Source organism: Symphodus melops (assembly GCF_947650265.1).
Source record: "Symphodus melops genome assembly, chromosome: 14".
In the NCBI taxonomy this organism is placed as follows: domain Eukaryota; kingdom Metazoa; phylum Chordata; class Actinopteri; order Labriformes; family Labridae; genus Symphodus; species Symphodus melops.
Genome location: NC_136704.1, coordinates 7,578,777 through 7,594,898, shown reverse-complemented (window position 1 = coordinate 7,594,898; position 16,122 = coordinate 7,578,777). Strand labels below are relative to the sequence as shown.

The 16,122-nt window shown below is 37.3% G+C and overlaps 3 protein-coding genes across 3 annotated transcripts in view; all 3 read right to left on the bottom strand.

The window, feature by feature from the left end:
• Positions 1–16,122, bottom strand: part of palmdb (palmdelphin b) — a 196,376-nt gene that overhangs the window by 8,663 nt on the left and 171,591 nt on the right. The gene's annotated exons all lie outside the window — the stretch shown is intronic.
• mos (v-mos Moloney murine sarcoma viral oncogene homolog) lies at positions 1,245–2,469 on the bottom strand. Its single transcript, XM_079361634.1, has one exon. It carries the CDS (start codon positions 2,366–2,368, stop codon positions 1,352–1,354), a length of 1,017 nt encoding a protein of 338 aa, XP_079217760.1. The 5' UTR covers positions 2,369–2,469; the 3' UTR covers positions 1,245–1,351.
• plag1 (pleiomorphic adenoma gene 1) lies at positions 9,967–16,029 on the bottom strand. The gene is made up of 3 exons (XM_079361436.1): positions 15,924–16,029; positions 11,565–11,921; positions 9,967–11,360 (listed from the first exon to the last, which is right to left on the bottom strand). Exons 2-3 carry the CDS (start codon positions 11,810–11,812, stop codon positions 10,184–10,186), a joined length of 1,425 nt encoding a protein of 474 aa, XP_079217562.1. The 5' UTR covers positions 11,813–11,921; positions 15,924–16,029; the 3' UTR covers positions 9,967–10,183.

Sequence of the window (16,122 nt, the reverse complement as noted above, 5' to 3'; positions counted from 1 at the left end):
GATGAAATATGTAATATTTTCTGCAGTTGATCATTATTGAAGAATTTCTCAAGCCTCTGGCTTTCTTCTCAGCTTGCATCAAAGTATACAAAGCATGTCCTATGTTACCAGGCGATATACCATGTCATAGATGTTTCCTTGCACTCCCATGAAAGAAGTCCCGCCTCGACATGGCTGCAGTGAAGAAACTAGCACCATTCTAACAGATAAATATTGTTTCTTTAGTTTTGTAAATGCATATCTGTACTTATGTTGTACCCTATTATGCAGTAAAACTATCAAATGTGCTGCCTATTACTCAAACATAAGTACCATTGATTCTGAATTCAAATAATCCACTGTTGTATTTTGGTATATGAAGAAACAGTGACCTCTCCTGTCTGTTGATGAAAGCTAATTTGTGTGCATCGATATTTTGTGAAGCACTTTGTGTTGCATAAGAAAATGTTTCAGTCTAAAATGTCATTCCATCACAACCATAAAAAAATAGTCTTAAGATGGTTCTTCACTTTGACTCACTACAAAAGTGGGTCTGAAGACAAAGGAACTTAGTCAATCTAATAAGTTAAACACTTGCTTTGGCTATAATGAAACTGCTTCTATGGAAAAAGCCCAAAGCTTTTGTGAAAAATGGCTGACCAATCAATATGATACAAAGACGAGAAGCTTTGATAAAAGTTAAGTATAAAATAATTTTAATGAAAACATACCATCTCATACAATAATTGATTCATGACAATTACAACTGAATTTCAAACAATCTTAAATTCCACAGTTCAAATTGTTTAGACAAAGTGAGTAACAATTCCCATAGTTAACGTCTAAGAATAATTTGAATTAGCCATCAAAAGGGTTGACTTTTATAGATTTAAAAACAAAAAAAACCCAGAATAAATCAGGATTTTCTTAAAGTATGGCATGGTTTCAGTTCCCTCAGGAAGATTTTAAAGACCCAATTCTTGGTGATACAATGAAACTCCAACTGTGAGGCGTCACCGTTTTATCATTGGGAGCCACACAAGTGGGTGCTTAACAATATGGGCTGCACATGCAATTTATTGGAGCTATTTTGCAGAGACAAATTGCATCTGCAGGTGGAGCAAACTAGAAATCATTTTCCAAACATCTTAGAGCCTGCCATAAGATTCTCGCCTACTCATTCCGAATTAAAATATGATTCATTTACAAGGTGGCATGGGAGTTCAAGTCCTTTTGCAGGTAAAAAAGAGTCACAAGCCATGAAAACACTGCTTCAAAATGACAGCAGGAGAGCGATACTGAAATGGTCCTCAAACTTCTCATTTTATGAAACCCACAGCTGTCGTCAAATATTGCACAAGAAATAAAATAGTTATATTTGGGAGCGCAGCTGCTCCAAGTGAGGCAGCAACTCCTTCGCAGTAGGTCTGCAGGTGCCATCTGCGTTCCAGCACTGGCTCAGCAGGGACTGGCACAGCTGCCCGAGCTCCGACTGAAATACAGGATTGGTGTGAATCGATGGCCTCAAGTTGTGCGCCACAACCGCGTAGAGCACGTGCTGCCTTTCGCCGTTGTAAGGCTGTTCTCTTGTGATCAGCTGCCACAAGGTGATCCCGAAAGAGAAAATATCTGCTTTGGGAGACACCGTCTCACCTCTCAGCAGTTCTGGGGCTCTGTGCGTGTACGTGCCGCCTACGTGGCTCAGCTGAGGGCTGATAATGCTGACCTCACATCCACTGTCCAGTTTTAATGAACAGCCGAAATCGGCAATTTTGCAGACGTCCTTACTGGAAATTAACACATTAGCTGGTTTTATGTCCAGATGAACAACGCTGTGAGAGTGAAGGAACTGCAAACCATGTACGATGTCAGTGGAGTACCTGAGCCACCGGTCCTCCTTCAGCGGTTCAGCACACCCGTAAATGATCTGCTGCAGATTTCTGTCCCCTACAAACTCCATCAGTATCGTCCCAATGTTGCCATCGTCTCCAAAATCATCCGGTACGCATGTGGTCGCAGCGATGACGCGAACGATGTTTCTGTGCCGCAGGTGTGCAGCATTCAACTCGGCCCAGAAGCTTTGCCGGGACGCCAACTTGTTCTTCGTGCACTTCTTCACTTTCTTAAGCGCAACAGTTTCCCCGAGGTACTCCACCCTGTAGACGGAACCGAAACCTCCGGAACCCACAGGCTGTGCGGAGCGCAACTCTTTCCAGTGGATCACAGAGGACCAGAGCCGACTACCAGCTTTTCCGTGGTGCCGGTGTGTGGGGACTTGTAATGTAGAACCGTGGGAGTGTTTAGTTAGCGGGCTGCTGCAGATCCCAAAATCCAGAGAGGGATAGATGTCTTTTGGCAGGAAGCGTGAAATGGGGATAGGAGAAGGCATTGTGCGTGGTCGCTATACTCCATGCAGTAAGAAGTCTACTGACAGACCTACTTCTTCAAAGTTTTCCAACACGTTCGCACACATGCACGAGCTCGCTAAGTGTCGGTCACACCGCCACTTAGTGTTGTGGAGTATGTATTGCTTTCTGTTGAGGTCAACGGGTACATTTTGATGGTTCAACTCGTTTCACTTCATGGTTGCAGGAGGATGGGGCTCAGTGAAACGTGTTCGAGTTTCACTGAGTCCCGAATATGCCAAACGGTTCTGCTACATGCCTGTGCCCTTTTATTTCAGTAGGGCAAAGGGACACATTTGTAGATTCAGCTTCATTTTGAAGCTGAATCGGTGGTGTTTCGTCGGACTGCACTGTCTGCAGAACATGAAAAATAGCTTTAAAGTTCTTTTCAGTTTTTTTGTGGGCTGAGGCCTATCATCACAGGGAACATAACAAATATCCCTCCTATATCCTGATGTCTTACACTGATTAAGATCGGAGATGCTTAGGCTACCTGTCAGGCAGGATAAAAGTCCAGCCTTCTGTTCCAGGAATAGTGGCAGAATTAGGCTACTAACTGAAATAATCACCATCTTGCATAACTGAGCTGTATTATATTTATTTACATCTTTTATTTAAGAATGCATACAAAGTGTCCTCGATGTGAATGTGTTTTCACTGGTAGGCTACAATAGCCTTCACTAAAAAAAAGGTTATTTTAATTAGCCCTAACCCTCTAAATGAACATATGCCATCCATAAGGTGGTAGGCTATGAGTTATATGCTCAGTATGAGGGTAGGCTATTTAATAGGCACTATATTTTATGCTTTCTTAAAGAAAAAAAAAGTTTTCTTTTTTTGAGTGAAATCCATTGATAGCCTACCTTTTTTAAAATTATTATTTTTTACTTTTTTTATAAACTAGACAGCTTTTAACAAAAGCAGTTTGTATTAGTTTATATTTTATTTTTAAAAAAGATCAGACAACTGTAGGTTGTAAGTTGGAACCTACGTTGGAAGTCATTTTAAAATATAAAATTATAACTAAAATAATAAACTAAAGATAAATTCTATGGCCTTTTCTTATTCCTCAGTTTGGATATCGTTGATTCCTTTCCCTCCCTTTATTGTCTTTGTCCCTGCTATTGAACCAACGATGCAAGGATGAGACATGAGGAAAGATGTGTTGAGGCAACGAAACAAGATCGCCTCATTACTTTATGAGTCATTGTAAGGGAAGTCAGTGAAATGTGATGAGGCTCAGTTGCTACTGTTTTGTTGTAGTCTTTAAGCGTAATTTATGATCTTTGTTAGATGAACATCACTGTCGAAAATACAGTATATACATACTTCAATTGAATTCAAAACATGTCATTTTGTTTGTCATTTCTGTTTAATAAATTGCGGGTGCTGAAAAACATGAAAATAAGTCCATCCTGGTTTGCAGCTCCACTGAAAAGCCTTCCCTCTCCTTAAGAGGAATTTTAGGAATTAATAACATGGAAGTGATAAAGGGGAACATATAACAATGGGAAAACATGATTTATTTTTGGCATTTGTGGGACTTAACAAATTACATTGTAATAACGTTACTGTAATTGGGTAACTTTTCGTGTACTTGTACTTGAGAATTGTTTTCAAATCAGTAACTTTAGCTTCACTAAGTATGTCATGGGGTTAGCAATCTACTTTATAACATTTTTAATAACATCCATTACTGAGTAATACAAATGGAAATAAGAAGTCAAAAAATGGGTGACTCGGACCAAAATGTTGTCAAAAGAAGGAAACGTAAAAGAACTATAGTCTCTAGATTTACACCCCAAAAGAGGAGTGCTTTCTGTAGTTTGAGTAACATTTGTTGTAAATGTCAGTAAGTGCAGGTATCTTTTAAGTCTTGTGAAAGAAACCCTGGTAAGGAGAAGGATAAACTCAGACAAAATCAATGTGAGATATTTTAGGAAAGACCAATCTGACACAAAGTTTAATCCTTCTGTATGTTTAATGAACTTTCATTACATTGTGTAAAAACACTGGAGTTAACGACTGCAGCTCTTCTCTCTCATAGCAGCAAGGTATGTAAATCAAATCAGGTTATTCTGCCAGACAATAAATAATCTGCCTCTTTGGATGATGTCAATGTTTTAAAAAAAACAATGGATAACAGCTGCAGCATTCATTTTTATTCTACACAACCTATAGACATATATTTATATATATCTATATGTTGATGTGAATGACTTTGCCTATATTTAAAAAAATACACCAGTAGTTTGTAAAATAGATTTGACATAAAATATTGTGGATTAGCATTGAGCCCATCATTGTAACAGAATGGCATTGTTGAAATGCAAAAGGAAACAAAACCAACATGGCTGGAATGCCGTTCATCTCTGAACTTTCTCAGCTCATATTTGAAAAGCATCACCTGGAGTTGTGTTTTTCAGCGTTAGCACTGATGTCTTCATCTCTGCTGAGTGACTTCGCTTAGAGCATCTCCCACCATGACTCAATTTCCCACTATCACAACACACAGAGGAGGGGGTGGTAGGGTGGGGCATGTGATATTACAGGCAAGTCTGTAAAAAGACTACAAAAGTCACAGTACAATAAAAAATATATGTAGCTATATAGTACAACCAGGCACACACAGGCCAACAGTCAGCTAAATTGGATACTTTGTACAAATGATACATTTAAGAACTAGAAAAGAGGTCTGTAGCACCGTAATGAGCTTGAGAAGTATGTTAGCAGCTTGATCCAATACCAAAATATATTGCAGTATTGCAGTGTTTCTTACATACACATTCAATAAAGTTCACTGGTACCACTGAAGCTTATAAAGAAGTTTTACATGAATTGCTAAATGTCTGTGTCTCTCACTGAAGAACATCTCCTGTCTTTTGGTCACCAACAAGAGTAAGGGAGATCTTTTCTGTCGCTTTCAGAATCATGTGAAAAATATTCATTTTTTTAAAATAATTTTTTTAAAATAAAATTCCTGGATTACGTCATACAATCCAAATGGGCTATCTAGGTGGCATCTAATAAAAATGCAAACAGTTCACTCATTGGAATATTAGTGTTAATATAAATGCTTGTAGACAAATATCAAGTAATATTTTTTCCATTAGGTCAAAGGATAATAAAAGATTACAAATCACTCTGGGAATAACTGAAAATCTATTTTGTTTGCCTTTTTGTCATCTAAATAAACAATGACAAGTTGACATTAATAAGTGCTATATAACTGTCCATTTACATTTAATTATTGCTTGTGCTCTCACCTAAAGCAGTCAGAAAAGGCCTTCTTACAAACTTGGCCACAACAAAATCTCTGCTAAAGGTACATTATTTGTTAAAAGACCCCTCAATGAGATACACAGAACACTTGTGCAAGTAAAGCAAAAATGACACTTTGATAGGAAAAACACTGTCAAAATTGTACCTGTAAAAATAAAACATTTATATTGTATTTACATGTTATTGTTCTCTAAACGAGCTAAATATATCATCTATACATTTTGTAACAGATGTTTTAAACAAAAGGTATTGGAGGAAATAAAGGCATTCAATTTACAAAAAAGTGCTATGATTACATAACAAATAGCGCCTTGCTAACACCTCTTGTAAAATCCATGAACCTTCACAAGATGAAAATAGCAAACTTCCATAAATGCTTTGAAACATTACACATTCCACAACAATATCTTCTCCACTCATCTCTAATCCTGTCATTTAGAGGGGACTTAACACTTATCATAGTTCATCATTTTTCTGAATCTCAGAGCAAAAAAACAATGATCAGTATGTGAGGTAAATAATAACACTCTTGGGTTATATGTATCAAACAATCCGTGGAACTAAGATGCAGCACTTTTTAGCTCATGTGTTTGAAGTTAAATGAGACGTTTGGTAATTTTTGCAATGTGTAAAGTTTAGTAATGATGATTGTATTCCATTGTCTAAAAACTATCATCCTTCAGCCATGCTGTTGTTGGTTGGATTAATTGATATAAACTTTTGAGTATTTTCATTGGGACTCCGACAAGCAATTACATCAGACAGCATTGTATTATCAGTTGTCATTTCAATTGTGATAAAAAGAGATTTCAATCAATAAAGAATAAGTCAGCAAGATAAAGAGCACAGAGAATCTGCATTTCAGTGAGAGGCTCATAGCTAACAATAGCTAAAAATATGGTAACAAAAAAAGCAGAAAACTAATGCAAACAGTCCTGTTAGTAAATTGAGGAGTAACTGTGTGTTTGGATCAAAATTGAATTGAAAATTGCCTTTCAGAAATGTCTGCAAAAAAATGCTGTCATTTGCTGGTTTATTACATCCCCAGTCTTAGTTTAACTGTTAATAGTTTCTTAAGTCACACAGAAGCATCACTTTGGCTTATTTCTATGAAAAAGAAACAAATGTTATTGTTATTTATTTGCATACGCATCTTGAGTTGGCTGAAGAAACAGCATCATATTGCAGATTTGTAAAAAAGTAAAAACACAAGCTTTGTCAAGTTTGTACTCATAAAAACTTAAACTTTATAGTTATCTTGTATCTTGTGTCGTAAAGTAGACATGACTGGTGAGGTTAGAAGGGTAAATAAGTAATATTATTTGTGTATATTTGTGTGCACATCACACTTCAGGCCATCCCTTCATATGTTAGGGTCCCACTTGGGCCACCCCAGTTAAAAATGTGTGTACAGGCCCTTGCATGCGGACTAATGTACTTCCAATGCAAACTAGAACACTACTTATACAGTCTTGTCTTGTGTATACAGATTGTTCTTTTTCGAATAGAATCTCTAAATAGAGAATATAGATAGGGAAACACAAGTGTCAATTATTCAAGGTGGAATCTATTGGAAGTCCATGGATTCCTGTTTTCTGCATTAAATGTCAGATGGGCTGCATCCGACCCATCATACCAAGCCTCATAACAGGCAAAGCACACAACCTTCAGCATTGGAAGGGAAAAGTTCAAAGTAGAGTCATCAATCAAGTACATCATTTCAATTACATTTTCAGGTCAGGGTCCTTCTAACCTTTTTTTTTGGAGTAATGCCATTTGCATGGCAGAAATCTCAAATCGTCCTCAAATCAGACACAAATTGTCTGTACGAGTAGACAAGGGCAATGTTTGAGTGATTAGTCAGTGAGACTTGGAGAATAACAAAACATAACTATTCCGAAAGATGTTGAATCTTATTGTCAAACTGTATTTAAATGCATAGACATATCCTAATCAGGTCGGAAAAACAGCAATGATTGGCCTTATCAATCAATATTTTCATTAGGGGAGATTAGCTTTGAAAAGCTCTGTTCCAGCATACTCCAAACTCATGCAGTTCTGCACATTTGCTTGTGTAATATGCCCAAGCACAACTAGAGTCTTCGATTGTTCATCATATGGCAGCTTGCCCTTTATACAGTAGCTAGTGCCTAGTTAGAGGCCACTAAAAGCAATTAAAAAGGGGACAATGTTAATTTTCTAGCTAAAAACATTGGCAGATCTACTGCCAAAGACCAAAAAAATATAACTTGTTTTAATCAGTCAACCCCATTTACCTTTTGCTCAATGATGAAGAAAATGAAAGACTATCTAAAAAGCAGGAAGCACAGTATCAAAGGCCAATCCTGGAGGCCTCTGTGTATAGCAGTTTTCATCAATTAGATCTTTTTTTAAATTTATTTTATTTAATTTATTTATTTTTACCTCATTTGCCTTTTAAACAAAAGTATGTACAGTTTCACTGAATTTGAGAATATGAAAATCACATTTTCTGGAAGCACAAGAGCAGGATTATTAAAGTGCAATAAAAAATTAAATGTTCTTTAGATTGGAATAAAACCCTATTTTTAGGGGGTGACTCAAACTTGAATCAATATCTAAAGTGGAACCATACTTAAGGAAGTCAGAAAAAAGACTTACTTTGAAGCTACTTAAATGATTATGAGTTACTGGAACTTAAATGAATTGTGATTTTATGTTTATGTTTATTGTTTAATTACCTAAGATGATTTGTATTGTGAAGTTAGAATTCACTGTTTTTAAGTCAAGCTAAGATGAAGTAGAAATATGCCCCCCCCCCCTTAAACTAAAAACGTTCAACATCACAACAAAACTCTTTGTGTTTAGCGTTCTAAAGGTCAATCACAATAAAGGCAGTTTTATTGTTCAAGATGAGAGCAAAAAGCTGGGGTTTTCTTCTAATTCTATACTTCTGTGTTTTCCTATTCGAGGAGCAACTCGACTGTCCTTCCTTTTGTTTCTTAACATTTAGTTTGTGTCCATTATTCACAAACAAGACAATCCTATTCATCAACAAAAATCAAGTTCAACTTTTGGTGCATGTCATTGACTACTGACTACAGAAATTGGGATACTGCGTGAAAATGCTTCTTTTTCCACAGGAAACCCTTTCTTTAGAACGCTTGTATGGTTGCAATTTTTTTTTTTAAATAAGGCACTATGAATCTAATAAGTGGGGGTTGAGAGGCTAAGAAGCCATGAAATATCACTCCTATAGGTTAACTTTGACATAGATTAGGCTCGGGTTGGTTGACATAGATTCTTTGGCAGGGGCTCAGGGATACAAAACAAAACAAAAGATTAATTTTCAGCTCCTATGATAATGTCAACACTATTTAGGAATTCACATTGAACAAGGAAATCTACTCACTTCAACTATAAAATGTAAAACACAAGAAAAATTGCTTAATGGTTCCTACTCAGTACCTTGCCATTAATGTTGATAAAGTTCTGTTTTATAGATGGATGAAGATGACCCCATAGATATTTTGCATGTTTTTGCTTATTTACTTCAAACCAGATATCATCTAAAGTGTATGATCAAAATTATATTTCTTTACTGGATATTTGAAATATTCCAACCATTAAGTTTTTTCTGCTTAAGCTGTAGTATCCTGATATTTTACCATTAGAAATACACTTTCTGCTTGGCTGTTACTCAAAACATGAGCAACACAATAGTATCAGTATATATTTGTCACATTATTGTTAAAAATATGACCAGAGATAATGAGACATAAACTGCTAGACATTTTGATTTCCATGTCTAAAAGAAATTGAAATTAATTAGCTGACTTGGAAAACGGTGTATCCAGCCTCTGCTATGGTTTGGATAATATCCCACAGCCATTTGTAGTACATCATTTAATTTAATATAATTTAAACTGCCCTGGCCTTTATGAGTAAAGATCATGGTGAAATTTGGCAACTGGAACTGTGAGTAAAGATATTAATATTCAGTGTAGCATGCTGATCTTTGAAAATTAAATTATCCTAGAGATTAGAAGAAAACATTATGATGTGCTTAGAGCTTGCAAATTGCGAGACTCTGAAAATTTGGAAACAGTTTCTTTAACACCCAGAAAATGGGCAATTTGTACTGATGTTAATGCGGACATGTCTTAAAGAAAAAGTGGAGGAGGTGCTTTGCCAACTTGTCAATCAAAAGCTTGATAGATACAAAGAAAATATCCCAACAAAAAATTAATAGATTATTTAGCCTTTCAAGTGTGTGTGTGTGTGTGTGTGTGTGTGTGTGTGTGTACACATGTTCTTGTGCATGCTGATGTTAGGCTATTTATCATGTGTCTGCTGTATGTCTAAATGTCTGCTCAATGGAAAGAAATGTCTTGTATTATCAGTGGCATCTAGTTTCAGTGCTAACTGGTATGCTTTTGTAGCTAAGCATGTGTTTTATACATTTTCTCTGTTTGAGTGTGTGTTTTCTATGTTGCCTTTGCATGAGTGCATGTGTAGCTTGGGCAGTACATACTGGATCACTGAAAAGCTTGATGAAAGCGGGGCAGCGTGGTAGGTGTGCTCAGGTTGGATATGAAAGAGGAGGGGAGTCCTTGAAGAGAACCCTCTGCAGTCTCAGGATCTTCAGGGGGCTGGGGCGGCAGCTGGACGAGGGGCGTGGATTCTTCACTGGGTGTATAGGTGACACCTTGCCCCCCTGCTGCATTGTATGGAGGCCCGTTAAGCGGCAGAAAGTTAAAAAGCTGTGAGAAGTCCATCAGAGAGGACGATGAAGCCAGAGAGTCTCCTGCAGTGACTGCTGCCACTGAAGTGGATATTTTGGACAGGGATACCTCCTGGCTTGCCTGCTCTAGGACACCTACTTGAGTATCTAACTCAAGTTTGGAGGAGAGTTGGGGCTCTTGTGCTGCAGAGGATGAGGAAGGCATGCTGCTCTGCAGCTCCATCAGGTAGGTCTCCAGTTCTCCCTTTAGATTCTGCTCCCGCTCCTGTGAGGAGAAGGTGTATGAGGTAAAGTTGGAGCCCAGCGCATACTTTAAAGGAAAAGGGTGTGTTGAGGTGGGGAAGGACTCTGTGTCCAGGACGGGGCCTGTGTACATGTTGAGCTGATGTGGCCTTGACATCACCATTCCTGGGAGCTCATCCTTGATGCCACCGGATACCAAGTCATAAACAACGGGCTCCAGCGAATCAGCTGGCTCAGTTTTTACCCTTAGCAGCTCCTTGGCGTGGCTCTTTTTGACATGTCGTGTCAGATGGTCCTTCCTTCCAAAGCGCTGGGCACAGTACTGACAAAGGAAGTCCTTGCGACCAGTGTGCACCACCATGTGGCGTCGCACATCTTTACGGGTGTAAAACCGCCGCTCACAATGCTCACAGCGATGCTTTTTCTCTTTGGTCCCACCAGATGATTTACCAGCGTGTGTTTTGAGGTGTTCCAGTAGAACGCCGGTGCTGGGGAACGCTTGCAGGCACACTTGGCAGGTAAGGTCTCCACTGTTGGCAGCATGGAGGGCGAGGTGGCGTTTGAAGCCCAGCTTGGTGTTGTAGCTCTTGCCACACTCCTGACAGGTGAATGCCTCCTTATATGGGTCATGAGTGTGTAGGTGATTCTTTAAGTGATCCTTGCGGTGGAACATTTTCTCACAGTATGAACACTTGTGGGTTTTTTCTGGTGAGTGAGTTGCCATATGCCTTGGAACACAGACACATTCGATGAGCACAGAAATGTTGCAATCATGTTTGAACTAGGCATGCTTTACAAAAGACACAAACACAAGTCATAAAAACAAGTATTCATCATCACATTAATTTACTACTACTGAATACTATGTTACCAAAGAAGTAAAGAGAAAAGCAACATGCTGCAGTCAAATTTGTACTGCTGCTTGTCTGTACCGTAGCAGCTTGTATTTGGAGACAAAAGCCTTGGTGCAGTCGGTGTGGGAGCAGCGGTAGGGTCTTTCTCCTGTGTGAGAGTACGAATGCACCTTCAACTTTTCCAGACTGTTAAAGGCTTTTTGACACTCCTGGCAGGAGAAATTCTTCTTCGGCTTTCCCTCTGTTCTCCTGCGCCTGCCCATGGGTGGCACAAGCTTGGCTTTCTCCAGGACGTGGTCACGATGGTCCTGGGTTCCCGTGGCCATGGCACTCTAAGGCAAATCAGCTACATGGACAAAGGCCCAGTGCCCAACCAGTACTGTTGTATTTATTCTATCCAGTTTTATGTTCTCAACACTGCCCAGACGCAGGGGCCTGTGAAGGAAGGAAAAAGGACAGAAAATGATATGAATGATGCAGTTTCAGGTTGCTGGAAAAAGGAATTTGAGGCTTTGTCAAAATGTAATGTAAACTTTCTCTCTCAGCAGCATTTGTTGTGATCCTGAACAACTCATCGTTTTAAACTGGTTTTCAACTGTATTAGTTAACTAAAAGTTTAACAAAACCAGCTCACAACATGATCATAATCAGGATCCTTAATTTAAAGCAAGATCATTTCAACAATGAATGGTCTCAAATGATGATACCAACTGAGATATTTAAATACAAGTCATGGTAGAAGTGATATACAAGGTTAATATGATAAAAGAAACTACTTTTCCATAAAAAGATATATCATCTAAAATATCCACATATTGAAAACAACTTTGGACATTTATTACACATGTCCTATTATTTCCAATTGCTATTTTAAAATGCTTTGTGTGCTTAATGCTTTGTTTTGATAGGATCCGTATTTTCCTTCATGACATAATATTCAAACACATAAAGTAAGCAAGAAGTATTTTCTAATAATGAGGATATTGAAAACGCAGAGGGTTAGGGGAAATTTTTTTTATTTTGCGCTTGATGAGTTGAATCTGACCAAAGGTATAAAAGGAAACAGTATGCTTTTCTTTCTTTTAAAACTGACTTAGATGACAGTTCAAATAACAGTGATGAAGTATATTCACAATAAGGGAGTCTTTCAGGAATTAAAGACTATTTGTATCTTTTCCTTAATTTTTATGTTGTTAATGGAGCAATTGAAATGCAGGAAAATTTTCAGGCCATGTCTGACAATAAGCTATGTATTCAAATAAAAAAGCCAAATCTGCTGTCATTTGATAGTGAATTCTATTACATTTGATAGAAAAGGTTTGTTTTTCTAACTTTATAAAGTGGAAAACAGCTAATATAAACATCTTGATCTTCAATACTTACAATTTTGAAACTGAATGCCTTGCAAGGTAACTGCTCATCTATGCTCATGCACACTCCCACACAATTACACACTAATAGCACAGCTTTTATGAAACCTTTTTAGGCTAAGAACCTTGGAACACTTACATTTGTGGACTTAAAGATCTGAGAATTGAAATGACATATTTATCAGATTTACACTCACAAATCTCAACAGCCAGGAAAATGAAATACCAGGTAAGCGTCACTAGAAAACAGGGGTTGAGTCATTGCCCAGGGACACTTTGAGTTAGAGACTTATTGAAAGGGGGAGATGGGGATCACAATGCCAACACATACTCTCTGCATCCTGAGTAACAGGAGGGTTACCAATCCTTGTGACAATTATAATCAATAAGCCTAAACTCACTACACAAAGCACTAACTGGCATTTAATTCTTAAAACAGAAGTGAGATCATAAAACATTTTGTTTTGTTATTGTGCTCAAGACACTTCATTTGGTAATCTTAAGCATTGTCAAGAAGCCAGGTTTCATTCCAATACCATCACGAACAAGCATGAAATTCTAGTAATCTTCTTCTCCTCCATTTCCATGCACCTCCCTAATAATAATTCTTTGTTCAAAAGGCCTGCACACATTAGCTCTTCTACAATAAACCAGCTTTAGCTGCAAAAACCTTATATCCCTGTTAACTTTGTTGTCACATTAAACACCTGTAAACTGAGACCTTAAGTTCTAAGAATAAAAATATGATCCTGTTTCAAAGAGTTATGGTTCAATTCATTTCCCAAAGAAGTTTAAATCGATAAAACACAATAATTGAGAATCCAAAGTTTGAGGATTCATAAAAATATTCATTTATCTGTAATAGTAAAAGTGAAAGTCATGCAGATTACTGCAGTACCATCACAATGACACATGACATCAAGGAAGATATCATTCCTCCAAATGTGGAAAAGGCTGATAAATATGTTCAACTGTATACAATTGGAAATTGTTTATATTGTATAATCATTAACGTGATCATAGAAGTAAACTTCTTAGTAGGGTTATTACAGTCTTCCGCAGCCATGTTTAATCACAGGAATTTTAAAATATCAATAAAATAATACTATTTTGCAAGAGGTTTACTGATCTTTCCCTTAAATCTAAAAAGATGTAACAGTTTTAAAAAACTTGAAACATTTTTGTATAAAACGTAGTCTTTGACAAAACAAAGATTCTCTTAAGAATTTTAATGACATATATGTATTTATTTTTTAGCTGAATGGTTATTTATCTTTTTTTATCTATCTTTTTTTTTAACACATTTACCAATCAGGCCTATAACAATTTATCAATGGAAAATCGATATTAACTATTGTGAAAATTCTTACAATTTTTAAGATTTATTTAAAGGAAAAATAACAAAAAAAAGCACATTAACTGGGACAACATGCTTATAAAACATGATGACCAACAACTTTTGTAGCTTTTATACAAACTAATATTTTACTTGTGAAAAACGTTTGCCTATCAGACTTCAATAAATTATCTCTTGCAAACAACTGAAATGCTTTGATTGTTGAATTTATATTTTAGAAAATGAGGAAAATGGAGAGGGAAGGCTATAAAAAGAAAAACATTAAATCAACCTCCCCAGAAGAACAGAAGCAAGAAGTTCAAAGCCCATTAAAACATTTAAATGAAACGTTAAACAAAGGAAGGAAATGTTGATTTTCATACATTCTTGTCATTAATTATATCTGAAACGTAACAACAAGACATTAAATATCAAAGTTTCAGTTCAATCAGATGGATGAGGACTAAGTTATCCTCCGGGATTTGCATATTACGACCTACCCAGCCATATCAACAAAATACAAACACATACAATCCGCTGCCAGACTGATGGTTGAAAACATGCCCAGGTAGCAAATAATAGTTGTAGTTAAGTCAAAGTTGTTTTAAGTTATACGACAGGCATAAACAGAGACCAACGCGGACAACACACTTCCACCCAGCAACTGTTTTTGTATCAGCTTTCCTACCACCGACTTCAACACTCGAGCCAGGCTATTAACCTTAAAAAACACATTTGTGATGGAAGAAGCATCTGATCCCAAAGTCTTAGCATAGGCTACACATAACGAGTTTGTGTGAGCTATACCACGCAATAATACATTGACATGATAGGCTTCTCTTGTCTTCGCTGATATCGCCAAAAGCTTTAGGACCCGATTTTGTAAATAGCCTACGATTTACTAACGTGCACAGTGCAACCTGCCACAGCAATCAAACTTAACACAAGATGACTTTTGCTCTTTCAAGAAGCTGCTTGCAACAATTCCTGGTGCAAGCAACATATAAGCATATCTCAAGTATTACCTAATTAGTTTGCCTTAAGTTCTCCCTCCATTTTGCTACTTTATAGACAAATACCCTCCTTCTCGTTTCACAAATTTCGCCTTACAGTGGGTCTTAGCCAAGCCGTCATCCGCATGACAACGTGATCGATACCTGTAGTGGACAAACTGCGATACAGAAAAGACTGTAAAAGTGAAATAGCATGACAAAACGTAACTCTTGCTTCTAAATGGTTCCCTTTGGCTTTAGACTTTTGGAAAGGAGATGCTTTAATCGATAAGGATATGTTGTTGACACAACTTATGTTTAAGTGTGTAGGCTAAGACGCAAAAATAAATATGAACGCAAATAGAAGGACAATTTACATTATTGCTGAAACCAAGTGCGTCTGTCCTTGGCAGTCCTCGTCGCACTGTCGTTGTAATTATATTAAAGAATATACTAAGTGAGGAGGCTATGTAAACTCTTCTCAACTTTCGCTCCTTCTGCTGTTTCCTCTTGTCTTTAATATCTGTGGACACGCACCGTGACGCTAATATCACTAGTGACACAAATAATTATTATTTTTAAATACATCTACCTTCCCTTGGTATTCTCTGCGGTTCCAAACTGGGTACTGATTAACACAAACTTTTTCCCCAGCTCACCCCTCTCTCATAATTTAAATAACCCCGATATTTTAATTCAAGAACTAAGTAACCAGGAACTTAATTTACATCAAACTTACCACGGACGCTTTAGCATCCTTTCTGTTGAGTTTTTCTTCACTTTCAACTATTTTCCGAATTTTTAATAATTTTTTTCTCATATTTTTTGCTAGACGCGGCGGGCCTGAAAATGTTTTGCTTTCCCCTCTTTCGAGCAGCCATTGTGTATGCGCTGCGATGCAACCAAACATGGATTTAGCCACGCCCCTTTGAAGTTTG

Coding starts and splice junctions, on each gene's coding strand:
- plag1 (XM_079361436.1), bottom strand. CDS start 11,812: ATGGCCACGGGAACCCAGGACCATCGTGACCACGTCCTGGAGAAAGCC. Junction 11,361..11,564: donor TCCAAATACAAGCTGCTACG/GTACAGACAAGC, acceptor CTGTGTTCCAAG/GCATATGGCAACTCACTCAC.
- mos (XM_079361634.1), bottom strand. CDS start 2,368: ATGCCTTCTCCTATCCCCATTTCACGCTTCCTGCCAAAAGACATCTAT.